Genomic DNA, 21953 nt, shown 5'->3' on the forward strand with positions numbered 1-21953 from the left:
AGATCTGAATCTTGACTTCTTTCTCCTCCTGGAGAAACAACAGCTCAGAGAAATAAACATTCAAATTCTCCACATCTAAATTTGAGCATGCAGATAAACTCACTTGAATAAAGCCTGGTTTATACTTCAGCTTCAAATAGCCCTTCATGTAGATGCAGGAAATACAATGCCGTTGAGCAGACCAATCATGTGTGTAGACTTCTTTGTCCAAAACATATCCTGAATATATATAATAAATGGACGTAGTCTCTGTGACGTCACCCGTCTGTTTCTGAAGCCGATCGTTGGAGGGTGCCATATTGGAAATGCTGAACTCAGCCTAACTTCTGTGGAGCTAGTGTGACGTAAAGAGGCGGGGCTTTAGCCTCCTCGCTAACAGCTACAGTGTCCCCAACAAGCGGCAACCTCCGGTCTAAAAATATGAGTCCAATGCTGAAGTGTTAAAAACTGCAGTTCCTCAAGTGTCCACTAGAGGAAATAAACATGTTTACAGCCTGGTTCAAAATATTGTTAATGTTCAAAGATATTTAGATTATGAGTCTTCCAATGAGAGGCACAGCTGACTTGATTGACAGGCGGGAACACTGTAGCTGTTGGCGAGGAGGCTCAAAGCCCCGCCTCTTTACATCACAATCACTCAACAGCAGTTATGTTGAGTTCAACATTTCCAATATGGCTGCCGCCGCCGATTGGCCTCAAAGCAGGGCTTCAGAAACAGACGGGTGACGTCACGGATACTACGTCCTTAATTCATACAGTCTGGTTCCCACCTGTCAATCAAGTCAGCCACGCCCTTATTTGGGCAAAACTTGTACCTTTAATATCTTCAAGAATAACGAGTTATAATAAATTCACTTTGTACAGTGTGTGCAGATAGAGAAATGAGCTATTCAGACCTAAAGTAATTTTTTGAACCAGGCTGTAAACATGTTTATTTCTGCTGTAAAGATTGTCTCTTTTGAATGGGTGTGTATGTGGTTTCTGGTAGTTCTGCAGCCAGCCTCTAGTGGACACTCATGAAACTGCAGTCTGTAACACTTCGGCATGGAAAAAAAGCTATGGCGTCGATTCAACACAGCAGTGTTAACCAGGCTTTAGCTTTAACTTTAGCCTCTGCACAACTTTTCACCCTTTCTCACTCACTAGACTTTCCTGAATTTCCCTTTGGGGATTAATAAAGTACGTTCTATTCTATTCTATTCTATTCTATTCTATTCTATTCTATTCTATTCTATTCTTTCATATCACATCTTTTTAAAGGCTCAAACTTTGGCTTGTGGAAGCACAAATCCATTTATGGACAAACCAACAGAGGAAGAAATTTGAATTTGGGTTATTAGTCTGTCAGATTGAAATCCAAAGAGCAACAGCACATCAGTGATACAGAGAGAAGGCATGGATGTAATAACATTAGGCACAAAGTAACATGTAACATAATACCCTGACATGTTTGTATTGATCTGAGTGATATGATTAATAACACTGTCACAGATGAAGGCAGCGTTGTCTTTGGTCTCCCTGCTTCTTCAAACTGTGTGAGCTTTATCTCTGTAAATACTTGGACTCTTTCATGCAGCGTATTAAATACTGTTTCTGAAGCTGACTGTGACGTGGGGACTTTTTGATCCACTTTTCATAACATTTACTTTACTCTGTCTCTGCAGCCGACAAACACGAAGCGTCGACTGAGAAGCTGATAACTGACCTCACAGGGTCTGAAAAGTTTGGCCTTAAAGCACCAAACACAGACATTCATGCACTGTAACATATTGTTTGTGTGTATATTTAGAAATAGATGCTGCAGCTCTGTGGCCGTTGAAGCATTTTCACAAACAAGATAAAGATCGGCTTGGTTTCACTATCCTTTGCTCCAAAGATGACGGATAAGTTGTCCAAACAATCTCAGGAAACACATTTTCAGAGAGGCAACGATTCATGGACAACACTCAGTATGAGCAGGAAATCATACAAACACTTCCTCCTCGCTCTGATGTGACTCTAAAGCATGAGAACATGAACACACAGGCATATTTTAACTCACCAGAATAAAGAATCACATTTCTGAATCAGCACAGAGCGCTCGTTTTCTGCAGCATGATGTTAAAATATCAAACATAAACGTCTGAAAGGAGCAGTTTCTGTTGGAGACGTTACGTTAAAGTGACACTGCTAATACTGCTAATATATGAGATATGCAAAAAGAGATGCATGAGATTAAATAATATAAAAATAATGGTGCAATCCTGCTCCTTGTCTTTGTCACAGATTAAATGAAAAGTTGCGTTCAAGTCCTTCATTCTGCAGCGATCACTGCGAAGGAGGCGGCGCCTTCAACGCAGAAGTCTGTGCTGCGTTAGTTTTACCCGTCTCGACTATTCCATCCGAGCTCAGAGCGCTCCCGATGGAAGAGCGCGTGAACCTGCGGACCGTGTTCCCCAGAGACGGGTACAGAGTCATGATGGAGCCCCGAGACCAGTCCAAGCGAGGGTACATCCTTTTAAGAACCGCCCGGCGGAACAGGATGTACACCCACGGGTCCAGGATCTGGTTCCAGGTGGCGAAGCGCAGCCACAGCAGGAGGTATCTGACCTGAAGAGGACCTCCGGACAGCACAGTTTTTGCAATAAAGACCTGGAGGGGATGGAGTGGAAGAGAGAGGGAGGGACGGGGGGGGAGAGAGAGGAGAAGAAATGAAGATGAGGAGATGGGAGATGAGGAAGAAATAGCAAGAGAGAGAGAGAGGAGAAATGACAACAGGCAGGAGAGTCATGAGGAGGGATAAACTTAATTAGTGAACACTCCAATGCACACACACACACACACACACATCCATGAAGTCCACTGAGAGAATGGCTAATTTTCCACGGCCTCATGAGGCAACAGCAACAGCAACTCAATTTCCCCCCCTCCTTCAGTAAAGCTGAGAGTATTACACGAGGCGTAGCCTTATTAACGTTAGCCAGCCTGTCTCCTGTGGGGGCGAAACATGCTAACAAGCTCCTGCAGGAACATCAAATCAGCTTCCAGTTGTCTCTGTGTTAAATCTGAATCATGTCAAACACTTATCCTGTAGTTTACATGCAAACACTGCAAAGAAAAAACACACAGTCCCACAAGAAATCCCCTTCATGGTGTTTTAAAACTGTGACATGCAGGTGATGAAGAGGGACCTGTTGCTTTAATGAAGCAGACTTTCACAGGAGGCAGAGGTGATCCACGGACTGGAGAGGCACCCTACTGCAGGCAAGATGGCGCCGCCACAACATCCACACCGGATGTCCACACCGGATGTCCACACCGGAAGTCCACACCGGAAGTCCATACCGGAAGTGATTCTTTAACCCCCTCTCTACCTAATGCCGGATGCTTCGAACTGGAAGTTTCTTCTTCGTGTAGCGTATTGATTGCATTAGTCTGTCGCTGCTAAATCAATTAGCAGAAAGCTAGCGATAAAACAGCCTTCTCGAGACACGACACTCCAATAATTAAAGTGAACACACATGCACACTGCTCCTTCCATTGTGTGTGCGTGTGCTTGCGTATTGAAATGTATATTTATTCCTTTCTTCCAGATGCATCCGTCGATTATTGAAGGAGACCAGGGGTTGGAGTACACAAGTGTAACACAACATAAAATAACATATGACCCAGACAAAACAAGAGAGGCATATGCAGATGTCATCACGGCAGCATCATAATCAGCTTTAAGTATTTCAACACACACTCAGAACAAAAGGCTGTGCATGGCTGAGACGTTAACACTGTAACTTAGTGATTCGTGCAGGCTTCTAAGTAACTTGAATTCTCAACAGCCTATACACTTTTGGAGTCAATCAACTAGTCAATAATACTGATACGATTAAAATGTAAGTGCAAAAAAGTTCATAGAATTACGCGTAAACCTACGTGTTTTTGAAGGCTTTTATTTTGCGTTCACGTTCCTGTTTTTCAAGGCTTTTATTTTTTTGAAGGCTTTTATTTTTGTAACTTCCGGTATGGACTTCCGGTGTGGATGTTATTGCAACGTTTTTAGCTTTGTAACTTCCGGTATGGACTTCCGGTATGGACTTCCGGTGTGGATGTTGTGGCGGCGCCATCTTGCCTGCAGTAGGGTACTCTTGACGGACTGAGACAACTACAGAGTTTTGGGAAGTGCAATGCAAACTGACAAAAGATGAAACATTTTTAAAAAGGCCAAAACAAATTTACAAAGTCAGAAAGACTTTAAAACAGACAGAACTTTTTTTTACCAGAAACACATTTAAAAACAGGAGATTCTACCAGAAAAGGAATGAACAAATACAGGAAGTGATCAGGAAGTGATCAGGAAGTGATGAGGAAGTGATCAGGAAGTGATCAGGAAGAAGTGATCAGGAAGAAGTGATCAGGAAGAAGTGATCAGGAAGTGATCAGGAAGTGATCCAGTGAGTTGTTTGTTTCTGAGTGGTCATTCTGATGTGTCCCTTCAAAATAAAAGCCAAACGCAATTAGGAAAAAATGCAATAATTCTGGATATCTTTAATCAGAGATGAACAAATCTCAGTTTCCACAGACTCATTAAAGTTCAGACTTATAATTGACAACCTTATAATGTAATCCAGCCAATCACAGCTTGATCTGATGTGTTAATATAAATATCAGCCATTTGAAAATTGTAAAAAAGATACTGTAATTCTGGATATTTTCAAAATTCAAGAAAGCTTTATTGCCAAGTGAGCTCGCAGACAAGGAATTTGACGTGGTGATTGGACCACTGGTATTTAACAAGAAGACAATAAATATAGAAACCTAAATTTAAATATATATATATATGAATAAAATAAAATAAAATGAAATAAAAATGAAATATAAAATAAAATAACCAAATAGATAATAATACAAATTAAATAAATAAATAAGAATTATATTAAAAATGAAATCAAGTAGAAGAAAATACAGTAAATAAATAAATTAAAATAAGAGATTATAAACAAAATCCCAGTTCCCACTGACTCATTATAGTTCAGACTTATAATTAGTAAGAGTAGTAAGAGTAGTATTCCACTATTAACCTGAATTAAAATGAGTCACTGGAAACTGAGACTTTGTTCATAATTTCACTTTGAAAATATCCATGATTATCGGTCATTTTTTCAAATTTCATTTGGCTTTTATTTTGAAAGAACACATCAGAATGACCTATTATTGGCAGAACAGTCCGCCTCTCTCCGCCATAGTTACCCCTCACTTCTGGATCACTTCCTGTATTCTGCACATTCCTTTTTTGGTATAGTCTGCCATTTGTGTCTGATTGTGTTAATTTGTTTCCTTAGATGTAAGTTTGTTTTGGCCTTTAATGTCATTTTGTTTCTAAAATGTAAAAATGTTTTCTAAAATGTGACTTTGAACAGGAGCTAGCATTCAGAGATGAAAGGGTTAATGGTTAATTTGAGCATCAACCGACCCTGACGTTAGATAAGTTACTGCGTCTGAGTCTCCCTGCTGTATCAAAACACTCAGCCCAGCATCTTTCTGCGTGTTTACCTCTCGGCAGTGAGGATTCCTTGCAGCTCTGCTTCAAAGAAACGTTTGAGAAACCAAATAACTCCACAATCTGTGGATTCTTATCAGGGCTGCGTTCAGAAAGCATCTGTGTTAGTTAGAGGGAATGAAAGGCTGCACAAGAGGTAAACAAACACAACAAAGGGCTGAGGCATTTAGTGAAGTATTAATTGAGTGGAAGCAGCAGAAAAACCACGATGGGACTCTGTTCGTGCACTGAAGCATTCCCCCGAGTGATGACTGTAGCTCAAGGGGAAGGCTTCAGAAGCTGCAAGGCATGGAGGATAAACTGTGCAAATGATTGTTGTCTGCAGATGATGATGATGCCGGGCTGAGGTAGCCGGCCAACCACAGCGCAGAGTCAGGTGTTACTATGGGGAAGCTGCGTGATGGTTACAAACTTTAAGGTCTGTTTGATTTACTTTTTACTCGCCGTAGTCGGGACACTTGGAACATGGCGTAAATCCAGGGGTCAAGTATCTGATTCCAGGTGGCCATTCGTATGTAGAACAAAACAAATTCACCTCTGACAGATTCACCGGTCACCGCGCTCAGCAGAGTATAAATCTGTGCAGAGTGGCACACAAGGTTAGACAGATCTGCAGACATGAAGCTGTGCTTGAGTCTAATCCTAACTAGAATATGCACGCCACGTTTGAAAGACTCGGTTAGATCCTGATCTCTCACTTGGACATCCAAGTAGAAGTATTGAAGCTGAAAGTGCAATCAGGAAAGCAACACATAGATTAGCTAGATTAGAAAATATAAAGTCCTGCAACAAAGACACAAGAAACAGAACAGAGCATTAAAGGTAGTTTGATCCTGATGCATGAAAAACATCAAGAGGTGCATTCAGAGGTCGTAGTTATTCTTCATTTCCATTAGTTGGATTCTCATGCAAGCGCTGTTGCCTCACAGCTAGAGGGTTCCTGGTTCAAATCCCCGGCCGGGCGGGTGCCTTTCTGTATGGAGTTTGCATGTTCTCCCCGTGCATGCGTGGGTTCTCTCTGGGTTCTCCGGCTTCCTCCCACACTCCAAAAACATGCTCAGGTTGATTGATCACTCTAAATTGCCCGTAGGTGTGAGTGTGTGCATGAATGATTGTCTGTCTCTCTGTGTTAGCCCTGTGATAGGTTGGCGACCTGTCCAGGGTGTACCCTGCCTTCCGCCCGAAGCCAGCTGGGATAGGCTCCAGCCCCCCGTGACCCCTAACGGGATAAGCGGTCAAGATAATGGATGGATTGATGGATTCTCATGCAGCCCACTCATCTTAAAGCCTGTGGTAACAAAAAAAGAAGTCTTGTGTATCTGATCCAGAGGACTCCCGACCTGCCAGATCAAAGACACAGCCGGAGCAGATCCAGTGGAAGTTAACACATTGACTCGAATAGAAACCGATCAGATCTGTTGCTGTGACGGAGCGGAGACGGATCTGGTGGAATTTGGCCGTCAGAGTTTAGACAAACGGCTTCGTCTGACACCCGGAGCTGTGCCCTACCTTCCTGCACTTCAGCCTCTGCTGCTCCAGAGATCACATTTCCCTGATGTCCCGAACGTGGAGGCTACATTGTAATAAAAGTGATAAACTATATACATAATTTGTAACTCAGCACTCAGAGAGCATGTAGAATGAATATTTTTCTGATTCTGGAGTTTTGTATCTTCAGATTTGGGGTCAGTGTGGAGAAAGTAGTGCCGGTCTGTGCTGCTCTGTGCCATGGTTCAGTTTGATTAATGTGTCCTGAGAAAATCTCTGAAGTGGAAAAGAAGCTGTGTTTGAACCGTGTTTTTATACAGTTATGGATGTTTATTTTCACTTTGTGTTGATGCTTAATACGTTCCCAGAGGCTTTAAGGAAAACAGAACTTTACAACAACCTGAGATCTTGTTGTTTCGCTGTATTGTTCTTTGTAATGATGAAGATAATCTGGGTTTAGTTTGACTCCTGTTCAACCGCTCATGTCAGCGATTACTTCATTTAGTGTGATGTTACAGCCAACACACTAGCCTTGATAATGCGCTGCAGATTTCCTTTAAAGGCATCGATTTCTCCCTCTCCTCTAAGCCCAGATGTGTCATCTCAATAAGGCTTCATGTATTCAGGGGTGAGCTTCCAGATGAACGAGTGAGGAAGCTGCATTGCTGAGAAGAAATGAAGAAGGAGAAAAAGGGGCTTAGGGCCATGTGATGCCTCTGTATGGTTCAGAGAGTTGGAGGGTCAGGTGATGGACACCTGTTCATAATCTTCACGTGATGTCACACACTTATGGCCCCGCCCCCCTGGAGGGCAAGAAAGTCTTCCTCTTGCTTCGAGTGAACAGAGCAATGAGCGGACTCTGCTGCTCTACATGTTTAAACACTTTTTAAATGTCTGACTGTTGTTTAATTATATGATGAGCCAGGGTTCTTCTTCTTAAGAATCCATCAGAGCAAGAGGAGGAGACGTGGTTTAATTCTATTAGACGAGGGGGTGTTTATCATTATCATTAGTGTCAGTGTTTAGTGTATGAGCGAGGTGATTTAAGGAGGATGTGAGGTCGAGGAAGGGAGAAAGGGATTCGTGCCTGGGCCGACTGCAGCTGCTGCTTTCACACAGATTGTTTGAGGCTGAAGTTTGTTTAATGGTTTAATGATTGCATGCATAACCACCTTAAGAGAGACCGCAGCTAGACTTGAACCAAACGTGGATTAAGCAGACCTTCCTGTGGACATCTCACCAGCGGGGTCGGGTGAGACCTAAGCTGTTTTTTTCCTGGTATACCAGACCTGATGGATCCTTTTTCTTTTGGATGGTTTCTTGTGTATTCTTTTACCTCAATGAACTTCTGAGTGGTGGGTTAATGGAGGGCGGTCCTGCGGCGGACTGGAAACGTCCAAAACAAACTTTAAAGGTGACATATCACGCTTTATTCATCAACATATATCGGTCTAAGAGGTCCCTAAAACATGTCTTTAAAGTTTATGCTCAAAAAAACACTTTGAAATCAGATTTTGGTCTGCCTGAAAAACCCTCTTCTTCAGCCCTCCTCAGAACACTCTGTTTTCTCTCTGACCACGCCCCCTCAGGAAGTGGCTTTCCCCTCGGCTCTCCGGCACGTTGATCTAATGTTTACGTGTTGGCTGAATATACACGGCTGCTCACAGACCCGCGTTACTTCAACCCTCTGAATCTGATCCAGAATCTGATCCTGATGGAGAGGCGCCTGCAGCAGGACCTTTCTGAACCATTGGTCATAGATTTAGTGTTTCTTGTTGTTTTATTTGTCAGCATGTCGACGTGTGTCTTGCTACACAGCTACAGCTACGACATGTAGCTATGTGGCTATGCTAACTAGCGCTAGCACTTTTCCATGAAAACTAAAAATCATCCACTAGATCTTCAAATCTGCAGACGTGGGGAGTCAAAGCGACCTTTGTGTTTATTAAGACAGCCTACAACTAGCATGCCTCCCTCCTAAGCTCCTTGTTAGCACACATGTGTGCAGGGAATGAAAAACGGAGGAGGGGTTGAGTTGTATTTTATACAGTCTATGGGCTGAACAAGCTCTGAGCTCTGACTTCCTGTTACAGACCGGATGGCGTTGTGACGTAACAAAAACACTGAAAACTGAAACGGCTGGTTTCAGCACACATTTACAGAAAGGTGGAGAAATCAGAACAGGGGCAGAATGGATTCTTTGACTTTTCAGGGGGTTTGTAGACAGGGACACAGATTTCAGGGAGAACCATTAAAAAGTCCATGTTGCATAATATGTCACCTTTAAACGACTGAAAAGACTGTTACTAGTGAATTGATGTTTTGTTTATTTTAGAATTCATTAGGATGTGAATTTAAGTTTATTTTGAACCCATAAATGTTTAATTTAAAGGCTTTAGGTGAACATTATTGAATTTTCATTTGCTGTGCCAAGCTGGGAAAGCTTAACACTTTCCTAAAGAGTCCCCTTAGTGTTTAACATCGACAAGAAGTCAAGTCTAGTTGATTGTTACCGCTGTGCATGGACCGGTGTAAACAACTCCTGCAGTAACTTGATGACGCCGCTAGCAAACCAACTAAAGCTAGCTTAACGCTGTTTTTGAACACTTGTATCCTGACGGTCTGGTGATAAAGTGGTCTGAGGTAAGGCGAGGAGAAGGTCTGCATGAATGTTATCTGTCACCTTTGCTCTGATGAGGATGAGTTCCTCACCCTGCAGCCCTCAAACTGCAGCGTCACTGACCCCACTGGATCCTAAACACATCTATCTGTGTGTACTTTTAGAGACTTTCATCCTGGCGGCGTTGTAAAGGGAAGGATTCTTCCTTAGATAAATGTAAACATCACCAGCGTGAAGTTCTGCTGATATTAATATGTCTTATTCTGAAGAGATGGACGATTAACAAGCTGCAGCTCTGCAGAGCGTTCAATGGAAGCTTCATTTCACTACGCTCCAAGCTTCACGCTGCTCACGTGACTGTCAGAGTGCCTTCCTCCTGGTTACCAAAGGCTGTCTGTAAAGTTTGCATATGCAGCTTGAGGAACAGGACTTTCAGGATCCTGTACTGTTTACCCAGGAGTTTGTTTTATCATGGTGGATCTATAATTTCTAAGCATGCAGACATGTGAGCAGGAGACGCTCGATAAGAATGCAACACGTACCAGGAGAGGACACCAGCAGATGGAAGCGATGACCATGATGAGGATGAGCTGAACCATCATCTCTATTTCGTGGTCTCTGCGACGCTGGGTCCGGTCCTGTCCACAGCACACCTTGATCAGGGTCACCACGCTCACAGTGTTGAGCAGAAACGACATGGCGATGCAAACCAACCCGACCAGAGAGAAGAGCAGGGAGAAGATCAGGTCGTTCCCCTCAGAGCTGATGTTTAAGAAACACCAGGAGCCGGGCATCTGGATGTGGTAGCTCCCGACTCCCGTTACAGGAAGCAGAGCGATGCACCCAGCAGTAAACCACACCATCATCACCATGGAGACTGTGCGGCTCTTTGGCGTGCTGGTGGAGCGTGCAAACGGGCGGTTGATGCCGATGAAGCGCTCCAGCGCCATCGCCGCACTGAGCAGGAGCGGGCACAGTCCGTAGAAGACCATGGACATTCCCATGAAGCTGCAGAAGTGGCAGTCCGGATCCAGATGCCTCCAGTTAAAGTGCGTAACATGGAAGGGGATCACGATGGCGCTGGTGACCAGGAGACCCATGAAGTCTGTGATGACCAGGCCGCCCAGGAAGATCAGGAAGGAGGAGCGTGAGCGGCTGTGGGTCCGTCTGAAGGACTTGAGCAGGACTATGAAGGCGATGAGATTGGAGGCGAGACCCAAAGTACCGAAGATGATTGAAAAGTAGGCTGAGGCAATGGATGGCTGGAACCTGAAGGGGGGGCTGTTGATGGAGTAGCAGAGCGGGGTGTTGTTGGTGACCGGCTGGGCGGAGGAATTCATGGTGGTCAGCTGGCGTCGGCTCTGTTAGTCCGGATGAATCAGAAGAGGAAGGGCAAGGCCAACGTGTGCAGATTCATTTCTCTCTTCATCCTTAAAAGAAGGAAGAGAAAAGAGGAATTATGAAACACTCTTCAGCATGGGAGGTTTGGCTTTGAGAAACGCCCTGAACCCGAGCACTACCCTAACCCTAACCTCCTTTGACCTTAAAACCTCTCCAAACAGAGCAGGTCTAGACCGTCCTCTATTTTTCTACTATTAACAAAGACCCAACATCAAGACCGGATCAGATCCAGTCCCCTCTCACAGACAGGACTCAGTCTGATCTCATCTTAATCCACCATGAGCAGAGCACTTTGCAGCATTTAGCAAGTTACAGTGGCAAGGACAAACTTCCTTTAACAGGCAGAAACCTCCAGCAGGACCAGACTCATGTTAGACACACATCTGCTGAGACCGTGTTGAAGAGAGAGAGAGGGAGATGAAGAGAGAGAGAGAGAGAGAGAGAGAGAGAGAGAGAGAGAGAGAGAGAGAGAGAGAGAGAGAGAGAGAGAGAGAGAGAGAGAGAGAGAGAGAGAGAGAGAGAGAGAGAGAGAGAGATGATAGTGGGGAGATGGATAGTAGTAGTTGTAGCAGCTGGAGTCTGGACCACGTCCACAGCAGCAGAGATCCAGAGGAACCTACGAGACAAGGGAGCTCAGGGACTCCAGAAAGGTCTATGGTTAGTAACTTTAATGGGACAGAGAGAGTTAAAGTAAGAGACAGGCAGAGAGAGGAGAGAGAGGGGAAGACAGGATCCCAGTGTGTCAGTCTAAGCCAATAGCAGCATAACTAAGACCTGGTCCAAGCCTGATCCAGCTCTAACTATAAAGGCAGAAACAGGCAGAAACCTCCAGCAGAGATCCAGAGGAACCTACGGGACAAGGGAGCTCAGGGACTCCAGAAAGGTCTATGGTTAGTAACTTTAATGGGACAGGAAGAGTTAAAGTGAGAGACAGGCAGAAAGAGGAGAGAGAGGGGAAGACAGGATCCCAGTGTGTCAGTCTAAGCCTATAGCAGCATAACTAAGAGCTGGTCCAAGCCTGATCCAGCTCTAACTATAAGTAAGAGACTGGCAGAAACCTCCAGCAGAGATCCAGAGGAACCTACGGGACAAGGGAGCTCAGGGACTCCAGAAAGGTCTATGGTTAGTAACTTTAATGGGACAGGAAGAGTTAAAGTAAGAGACAGGCAGAGAGAGGAGAGAGAGGGGAAGACAGGATCCCAGTGTGTCAGTCTAAGCCAATAGCAGCATAACTAAGACCTGGTCCAAGCCTGATCCAGCTCTAACTATAAAGGCAGAAACAGGCAGAAACCTCCAGCAGAGATCCAGAGGAACCTACGGGACAAGGGAGCTCAGGTACTCCAGAAAGGTCTCCTCTGTGTCCTCTTTTCTGTCTTCTAAACTATCAATGTTCATTAAGCACATTTTCACATCATGATAAATACATTTCATATCAACACACAAACTTTAGTCTCCTGTGTTCCTGCTCAGTCCTGCAGATTTAGCCTCTGCAGAGTCCATGTGTAGATTTGTGAGATGTTACTGGATTAACTTTAGTTTTGTGTATGCACTTGAAAGAAAACACAAATTTACACATAATTCGTAACAGGATTTATATCTGTGCCATGAGTCACACATTTTAAGAAAGAAGCTGGGGGCTGACCTCAGGCTGTGATTGGACCCTGGACTTTGGAGCCTTACCCTAACCCCAAATCTAACCCAGTCCATTATGGTTTACTCCTCTGGATACAAAGCTCATGTTGCTTATCAAACCTTTTATTCTGAAAATGTTAAAACTACTGGAGCTGAAAATTGGTTTCTATTCACCCGTCCATTTCCTATACATGCATATTCCTATTCAGAGTGGAGTGAGGCTGCCTCCAGCTTATCTTATCATTAAAAAACGAGCCTTACATTCTAATAAACCCTCACACTTCTTTACACTCTGCTGTCTCAATGCACAGCAGCTCTGAGTTTAGTGAGTGTGTTTTTAGGACGGCCATATAAAGATACAGCTCGTACGTTACAGCCTCACGAACGCTGGCACACGGTGACAGCATGGGACGAGGATGGAGAGAGTGACACGGAGACAGAAATAGACGGAGAGTATGAGAGCTGGCACATCCTGGCAGGAAGTGCAGTTATGTGAAGAGCACTGACAGAGACACCAACAGGAAGTAAACACATGATGCCACTATCAGTTTAAGATGTCGTCCCAAGACGGCTGTCCTCAATACACTGCATGCCAGATTCTGACTGTCTCCCAGCAGAGAGAAGAAAAGTGAAAGGAAATATTAACTATGAATAATCTGGATTTTACAAATCGATTTAGTTGATGGGAATTATTTGAGATAAGGGTTTCATCCTGATATAAAGGGACACACAGGAAACTGTTGACTTTATGTCCATGTAGAAGAGTATCATCTCTCTCTCTCTTCATCTCCCTCTATCCCTCTCTCCAACACGGTCTCAGCAGATGTGTGTCTAACATGAGTCTGGTCCTGCTGGAGGTTTCTGCCTGTTTCTGCCTTATAGTTAGAGCTGGATCAGGCTTGGACCAGCTCTTAGATATGCTGCTATAGGCTTAGACTGACACACTGGGATCCTGTCTTTCCCTCTCTCTCCTCTCTCTGCCTGTCTCTCACTTTAACTCTTCCTGTCCCATTAAAGTTACTAACCATAGACCTTTCTGGAGTCCCTGAGCTCCCTTGTCTCGTAGGTTCCTCTGGATCTCTGCTGCTGATTCCTTTTTTGCTTTCTTTCTTCGCTTCTCTCCTTTCTTTCTTTCTTTCTTTCTTTCTTTCTTTCTTTCTTTCTTTCTTTCTTTCTTTCTTTCTTTCTTTCTTTCTTTCTTTCTTTCTTTCTCTCTCTCTCTCTTTCTTTCTTTTATTTGTTCTTTCTTTCATTCATTCTATCTTTCATACCTTTTTCCTTTCATTCCTTCTTTCCTGCTGTCCTTTCTTTCTTTCATTCATTCTTTCTCTCTTACTTTCATTCCTTATTTCTTTCATTCTTTCCTTATTTCATCCCTTCTTTCCTGATGTCCCTCTTTCTTTCATTCTTTCTTTCTTTCTTTCTTTCTTTCTTTCTTCCTTTGTTCTTTCCATGTTTCTTCATCCTTTATGTCTCCTCTTTTTCCTTCTTCTCTTCTCCCTCTCTTCTCTCTTTTCTTAGACCTTTCAGGAGTCCCTGAGCTCCCTTGTCCCGTAGGTTCCTCTGGATCTCTGCTGCTGTGGACGTGGTCCAGACTCCAGCTGCTACAACTACTACTATCCGTCTCCCCACTATCATCTCTCTCTCTCTCTTCATCTCCCTCTATCCCTCTCTCCAACACGGTCTCAGCAGATGTGTGTCTAACATGAGTCTGGTCCTGCTGGAGGTTTCTGCCTGTTAAAGGAAGTTTGTCCTTGCCACTGTAACTTGCTAAATGCTACAAAGTGCTCTGCTCATGGTGGATTAAGATGAGATCAGACTGAGTCCTGTCTGGAAGATGGGACTGGATCTGATCCGGTCTTGATGATAGGTCTTTGTTAATAATAGAACATAGAGTACGATCTAGACCGGCTCTGTTTGGAAAGAGTCTGAGGAGAACAGTTGTTGGGATTTGGAGCAGTCACCGGCCTAAAATCAAATCTAAAAGTGAAAACATAACATGCTAATTTTTCTTATTTAAACAGTAAGTGATACATGCTCTGTACTATTTTACATAAACTCCTGCAAACATGTCATTAAGATTTTCCTGCACACATTTTGACACTTTTCCAGAGATTTCCTGTCATTGTTTGACACTGAGCTGCTAAAGACATTAAAACTTGAGGGTAACAATGTCAGCTGTTTGAAACAGAGAACAGACCTCAGTTCATTAACCAAAATATGTCATTTTCAGATGCTCCCGTCCTTTGCCTCGTCTTCTGCTGTAACATCACTTCAGCAGTGTTTAACTTTAGGATTCCATGGATGCAACAATTCACGATGATGTGTAAACATGCATGTGTGCACCGCTGCACTGCACACACTCACACACGCCGCCTGTTTGTTTTCCAGAAATAGACGAAAAGCATCAGAGGGCTTAATTGCACCACAACAAAGCCTGTCCCATTCCTGTGTTTACATCTTGAAAGGAAGAAACAAAATCTACCAACAGGGAGGGGAAACCTGCACGGTGCAAACACAGTGCTACCTCAAAGATATCAGCTCTCAGGGTTACAGTTCATGAGGACTTTACTTGCCAGACGCAGGTTTGCTGGAGGAGTAATTACAGCAGATAAATCAAATCAAATACAGTTATTACTTTCCCATTAAGTAAAAAAAAACTGCATGCAAAACAAATTACAGCTGAATTAGCAAGCTGAAGGTCTCAGGCTCCTTCTTATATGTTAAATTAACTTAGCTGCTTTGTTATTAAACAACAATGCACCACAGCTGATGTGTAAATATTCTGAAAAATTGTTGAAAATCCTTGAAGTTTTGTGACTTTGAAAGTAAATTAAATCATGCATCCTATTGGGAAAAATAGTGGGAACATATTTATTATATAAGTGGTTTTTAAATCACTTTTGATAAGATGTGAAGTTTGGTGCACATTTCCAAAAGGTATACTCTGTAAATAAATTATTGATGAAACCCCACAGCTGTAAAAACATGTTTTCAGCTGTCTAATGGCCACATTTCCCAAAAGGCAGAAAACAGGAAGAGACATGAATACAGAGAGGAACCTCTCTAAGAGCTAACTACACTATCATCAGGTCTTCTCAGCTCTCTGGAGACCGCCGGGAGGAGACAAACATTTCTTGGCGCCAGCTTCTGTGTGACCCTGAGAATCTTCTGAGAGCGCCATTAGTGCTCGTTAGCATAACAAATCAATATGTCATATTCAAAACGGCCTCAACAGGGCAGTCCGAGTGTTTCCATTCAATCTGATGGGAAACCACAGAAACCTATAATGAGATGTGGGTCTAGGGTTGTGAAGATAATGCAGACTGTCTGGAGGTTTCCACAAGACGCTGTGCTTTTAAATGTGACTGTGGTTCCACACATACAGGACATAATCGATGATCCGTGTGGTTACTTGAAATGAGAACATTCTGACTAGAACCAGGAAGAGGGAGCACATCTCTCCCGTGTTAGCTTCTCTACTCTGAACCCCCATAAACCCTTCATCTGACCTACAAAGGTCAGACACCTTCGTATCTTAAAGAGCTAATAGTGCCCGATTACCCCTCTAGAGCACGACGCTCCCAACATGCAGGCCTGCTCATCGTACCTAAAGTCTCTAAAAGTAGTATGGGAGGTAGAGCCTTCAGTTATCAGGCCCCTCTCCTTTGGAATCATCTACCAGTCAGGGTCCGGGAGGCAGACACCCTCTCTACTTTTAAGAGTAGGCTTCAAACTTTCCTTTTTGATAAAGCTTATAGTTAGAGCTGGATCAGGCTTGGACCAGGTCTTAGTTATGCTGCTATAGGCTTAGACTGACACACTGGGATCCTGTCTTTCCCTCTCTCTCCTCTCTCTGCCTGTCTCTCACTTTAACTCTTCCTGTCCCATTAAAGTTACTAACCATAGACCTTTCTGGAGTCCCTGAGCTCCCTTGTCTCGTAGGTTCCTCTGGATCTCTGCTGTAGATTCCTTTTTTGGGGTCTGTTATTCATCCTTTCTTTCTTTCCTTTTCCTTTCATTCTTTTCTTCTTTCTTTCTTTCATTTCTTTGTTTTTTTCTCTTTCTTTCTTCCTCTTTATTGCTTTTATTCCTTTTTCCTTTAATTCCTTCCTTAGTTCTTTCAAGACCCTTTCACTTCCTTCCTTCCTTCCTTCCTTCCTGCCTTCCTTCCTTCCTTTCATTCCTTCCTTCTTTCTTTCAAGCCTTTTTCGCCTCCACCCATCCTTCCTTCAATTCTTTCCTTCCTTTCCTTCCTTTCTTCCTTTCTTTCTCTCTTTCTTTGTTCATTCCATGTTTCTTCATCCTTTATGTCTGCTTTTCTTCTCCCATCCTTTCCTGTCTTCATTCTTTCACCATTTCTTCTCCTCTTTTTCTTTCTTCTGGTCTCCCTCTCTTCTCTCTTTTCTTAGACCTTTCTGGAGTCCCTGAGCTCCCTTGTCTCGTAGGTTCCTCTGGATCTCTGCTGCTGTGGACGTGCCAGACTCCAGCTGCTACAACTACTACTATCCGTCTCCCCACTATCATCTCTCTCTCTCTCTCTCTCTCTCTCTCTTCATCTCCCTCTATCCCTCTCTCCAACACGGTCTCAGCAGATGTGTGTCTAACATGAGTCTGGTCCTGCTGGAGGTTTCTGCCTGTTAAAGGAAGTTTGTCCTTGCCACTGTAACTTGCTAAATGCTGCAAAGTGCTCTGCTCATGGTGGATTAAGATGAGATCAGACTGAGTCCTGTCTGGAAGATGGGACTGGATCTGATCTGGTCTTGATGTTGGGTCTTTGTTAATAATAGAACATAGAGGACGGTCTAGACCTGAAAACTAACTTTGTCACTTGGATTTGATCATTTCAAGTCGTGTACCGGCTCCTGTATTGTTAAATCTTATCTCTGTATCAGTGGAGGATCCATGGGACAGGTCGAGGTCTCTCAGCCCTGAAAAGATAAGTATGCTAATTTGATGTGAGTCTTTTCACCCCCCGTGGAGAGAGTGGACTGAGGCTATATTCTCTCATTCATGCACTGCTCTGACCTCTGCCCTCCAGCTTCAACATCTTCTCCTCTTTATCAAACATTATGTGAGTCCTGACAAGAATTGGGGAATTTTGTTGCTGGTGCTGAGAGCTTATTCAAATCTTTAGAAGATGCAAGGTCAGAGGGGAAGAGATGCACACAGTCCACAGCTGACTGAATGTGTTCATCCTCTGCAAAAAGAAGGAGCTATGTCATCTGCAAAAGCAGAGTGTCAAAGGTTTCAGTTTCTGGAAAACAATCCTCCCACTGCGGTCGATCTTTGTTTTATTTGTGAGACTCCGGCAGCAGCAGCAGGAGCTGAAGCCTGGCCAGTGTTTGTTTAGCCCTGCGACTAAGAGATCAGCATTACCAGATATGGTTCATCAAAAGTGTATTTAAAGTTTGGTTGAAGAAAAGACAGAGTGTGAATCATAACTGATAAAAAAAATGATGAATAATGTTGAATTTTTTACAGGAAACTCAAGTCAGCATATGTCATCCTCTGATCTGCTCTTAATTTGTGCAAACAGGCGACTTTAAGTCTCGTTAAAAAGCATGGTAAGAAATTAAATATGACTTATTTTAATGCACAAGATGAGATGGTAACTGTTGAGTAATTTGCAAATAAATTCCACAAACTTTCCCTTTAATTAAAGCATTAAAGTTAACACATTTTACAAGTTTAACTGACAAAAAAGACCCCAAAAGAGTGTTTAAACTTCTTAACTTTAGATGCACAGAAGACTTGTAAGCCTACAATAAAAAAATTAAATTATTTGTCCCATTTTTTGGACACATTTAGGCACCATTTGGGATTTTTATTGTTGCAAAAAAAGTCTTAAAAATGTGTTTTGTTGACAAATTATGCATTCAAGTTATAAGCATTAATCAAAATGTGTCTTACCACAGCAGAAGTTCTTTAAAGACCAAGTTACTCCTTAGTTAAGAAGTTTGCAGGACTCCATCCAAACCATCTCTGCACTTGTAAGCTGGACAAGTTGTATTCACATGAAGAGCTGGGTGATGTTTCACTTACACCTCACGTCTCATGTGATGCGAATAAAATCCCACAGCAGACATTTAACAGTAACCCCCGATCATCTCTGCTCCCTTCCCCCTGCCTCTTCTAGAGCCGCTCAGATACTCATCTTTTCCCTCCAGATGCGCTTCCTTTTGCTCGCTTCACCCCCCTCCCACGATCACAAAGAGGAGGAGCCCTGACCCAACACATGGTATTTACAGCAGGAGAGTGAACAGAGATCAGTCATAAAGAGTCTCACGTCTGGTTTGTTTGTGTGTTTGTGAAAAGAAAGGAGGAGAAAATGGTCCCTTTTAATGTGAGTCAATACTCAAAGCTTTTTTTATGTGTTTGTTTCTGCAGTGATGATCTCGTGAGTGAAGTTAAACATGCACAAAGCTGGACAATGCCTCCTGCAGCTGTTATGTATTATCTTGCTTCAGGTTTAATACAGAATCTGTCTTTAACAGCTTACATCTGACTGATGTGTTCAAAGAGACATTTGCAGAGCAGATGGAGCTCATGGCAGCAAAACACTTTCAGCTAAGCTCCTCCTGGAGAACAGACTCAGAAATGGAGACACTGGAACATTATTTATAAGATAAAGATACAAAAAAAGACATTATATTGTTTATAAATATAAGCAATGCAAGGAAGTCACATTGAAGTTGTCATGCAGCCAAAAAGCTCTCCACAAAACAAGAGGTGTCTCAATAAAACATGTTTGCAGTTCCTGTAGCTTTACCTCAACACACACTAAAGGTGCTTTTCCACCAGAAGACGCAGGAACTAAAAGGTTCCTGTGCCCCCATTGTTGTCTGCGTTTCGACCGCGGGCTGAAGTCCCGGGTAGATTGTGTAAATCAGGCCAGTGATGTATGGAGAAATAAAAGTAAATGCACTACACCACCAGACCAGTAGAGGGCAGTAAAACAAAGAGGAATGCCATTCATCACAGATGACACCATAGAAGCAGACGGACAGGCAGGTGTCATTATGAGAAACACAACAGTTAGCCTGTTAGCATGAAGAGACTCAGCTGGTCTGTTTTAGATGGTGCTATATTTCATCACAGATGGATTCACTGAATCAACACGTGAGAGGAGATAAGCGCGAGTAGCAAAGACGTTTCAACACGGCTTTAAAATCCTTTGACACTACACCACCAGACCAGTAGAGGGCAGTAAAACAAAGACGAATGCCATTCATCAAAGATGGAAAAAACCATGACTGTGAATGGTTTTTGGAAACATTTTGCAAAAAAAAATTGCAAAAAAAATTTGGGGAAAACATTTTGAAAACTTTTTGGGGAAAAATATCTTGAATTTTTTTTTTCAAAAAAAAAAATTAACAAAAAAAAAATTCAAATTTTATTTTGAAAAAAAAAAAAATTGAGAAAAAAAAATTTGACAAAAAAATTTGACAAAAAAAATTTTGACCAAAAAAAATTTGACAAAAAAAAATTTGACAAAAAAAAATTTGACAAAAAAAAGTTTGACAAAAAAAAGTTTGACAAAATTTTTTTGTACAAAAACATTTTGACAAAAAAAAAGCAATGAATGAATCAACACGTGAGAGGAGATAAGCGCGAGTAGCAAAGACGTTTCAACACGGCTTTAAAATCCTTTTGAACTCAAAAAGCCGTGGCAGAGATCGGCCGGTGTTTTGTTTTAAACAGCGACCCTGTTAACTGGAGACTCTCAGCCGGATGCATCCCTCATAAACGTCTTTACACCATCATTAAATATCTGATGAGGATATTTTGAAATCTTAATAAAAACTAAACTAGTTTGCATTCCCAGGAACTCCCTCTGTGTTTCAACAGCTGTGTAAACTCCACAAACACTGACACGTTCAGCTGAAGGTCTCCAGTTTACAGGGTCACTTTTAAAACCGGAACACCGGGAGGAGAGACGCATTCACACCGATTAAACCAAGTGAATCACAGGTGTGTGTGATGTTATTGTGGACAGAGGGTGGAATAAAAACACTGAGGGTCCTTGATCCAATCAGACACGTTCAGGGGGAGATTAACTACCCAGGAACTAAATTTAGACCCTGGTTCCTGGTTTGTTAAGGGCATGCTCCCTGTGACCATGTTCACACCAGGCTGGCTAAATCTTAGTGTCACAACTGTTCCACTTTTTCTCCTTCTCCCACTCTCGACTGTGTTTTTCAGGGCGTTTAAATCAGTAAATACCCGCGTCTCATTTTCTAAACAAACTCCCATATCTTTGTCATGCGCCTGTTCAAACACTTGCAGGGATTTGGTCATGTCATCACAAATACACGGTGGTCCTGGAAGCCTTACACGCTGCAGAAAAAGGACGAAACACAAGAAGATGACGAAAACAGCTTCACCAGTTTGACTACATGTGCAGACATTTGTGATGAAAGTCACTGAAGTCGACTATCCAACACTGATGTGGGGATAAAGCTGCAATCTAAATTCTGACTGTGAGTTTTAACTTCCTGTTATCATTGTTTTTGGGATATTTCTGATTAATCAACTGGGTTTATTATAATAACTAGAAGCTAAGAAATCGAAAAGATGGTTCACAATGTTTAAATAACAGAGCAACTGATAAATAATAAAAATATATATATACATAAATAAATCCATAAATATATATAAATATATGAACATAGACCAATATATAGCAAATATATTTCCAAAAATAAATGAACATTATATATAAATCTATATAAACATAAATAATTATATAAATATATAAATGATTGATTTATAAATGTATATGTTTTCATAAATAGCTAAATAAATAAATATATAAATAATTAATTAATCAATAAATATATACCTTTACATAAATAAATAAATAAACAAATATATTTACAAAAAAAATAATTATATATATATATACATTTATATAAACATAAATAATTATATGAATATATAAATGATTAATTAATAAATATATAAACCTTTAAATAAATAAATATACAAATATATTTACATACATAATATATATGTATATTTACACAAATAAATAAACATATATGAATATAAACAAATAATTATATAAATATATCAGTAATTAATTAATAAATAAATATATAAGTTTACATAAATAGATTAATTAATAAATATATACATCATTTGTTTATACATAAATATATAGGTTTACATAAATAGATATATAAATATAAATATATAGATATGTTTATTGCTTTACTATTTCCCTGAAGTTTAATTATGTTGTTTCCTTGTGTTCCTGTGTTCACCCTGAAAAGTGCA

General features: G+C 41.8%; 1 protein-coding gene across 1 annotated transcript; it reads right to left on the reverse strand.

Moving 5' to 3' along the window:
* Window positions 1-936: 936 nt before the first annotated feature.
* Window positions 937-18828, reverse strand: tbxa2r (thromboxane A2 receptor). Its single transcript, XM_034711686.1, has 3 exons — window positions 18585-18828; window positions 10181-11068; window positions 937-2631 (listed from the first exon to the last, which is right to left on the reverse strand). The coding sequence occupies exons 2-3, from the start codon at window positions 10976-10978 to the stop codon at window positions 2308-2310; spliced, it is 1122 nt and encodes a 373-aa protein (XP_034567577.1). The 5' UTR covers window positions 10979-11068; window positions 18585-18828; the 3' UTR covers window positions 937-2307.
* Window positions 18829-21953: the final 3125 nt, after the last annotated feature.

Source organism: Notolabrus celidotus, chromosome 2 (genome assembly GCF_009762535.1).
Source record: "Notolabrus celidotus isolate fNotCel1 chromosome 2, fNotCel1.pri, whole genome shotgun sequence".
NCBI classification, from domain to species: domain Eukaryota; kingdom Metazoa; phylum Chordata; class Actinopteri; order Labriformes; family Labridae; genus Notolabrus; species Notolabrus celidotus.

Coding starts and splice junctions, on each gene's coding strand:
- tbxa2r (XM_034711686.1), bottom strand. CDS start 10,978: ATGAATTCCTCCGCCCAGCCGGTCACCAACAACACCCCGCTCTGCTAC. Junction 2,632..10,180: donor TCTGCTGGTGTCCTCTCCTG/GTACGTGTTGCA, acceptor CATCCCCTCCAG/GTCTTTATTGCAAAAACTGT.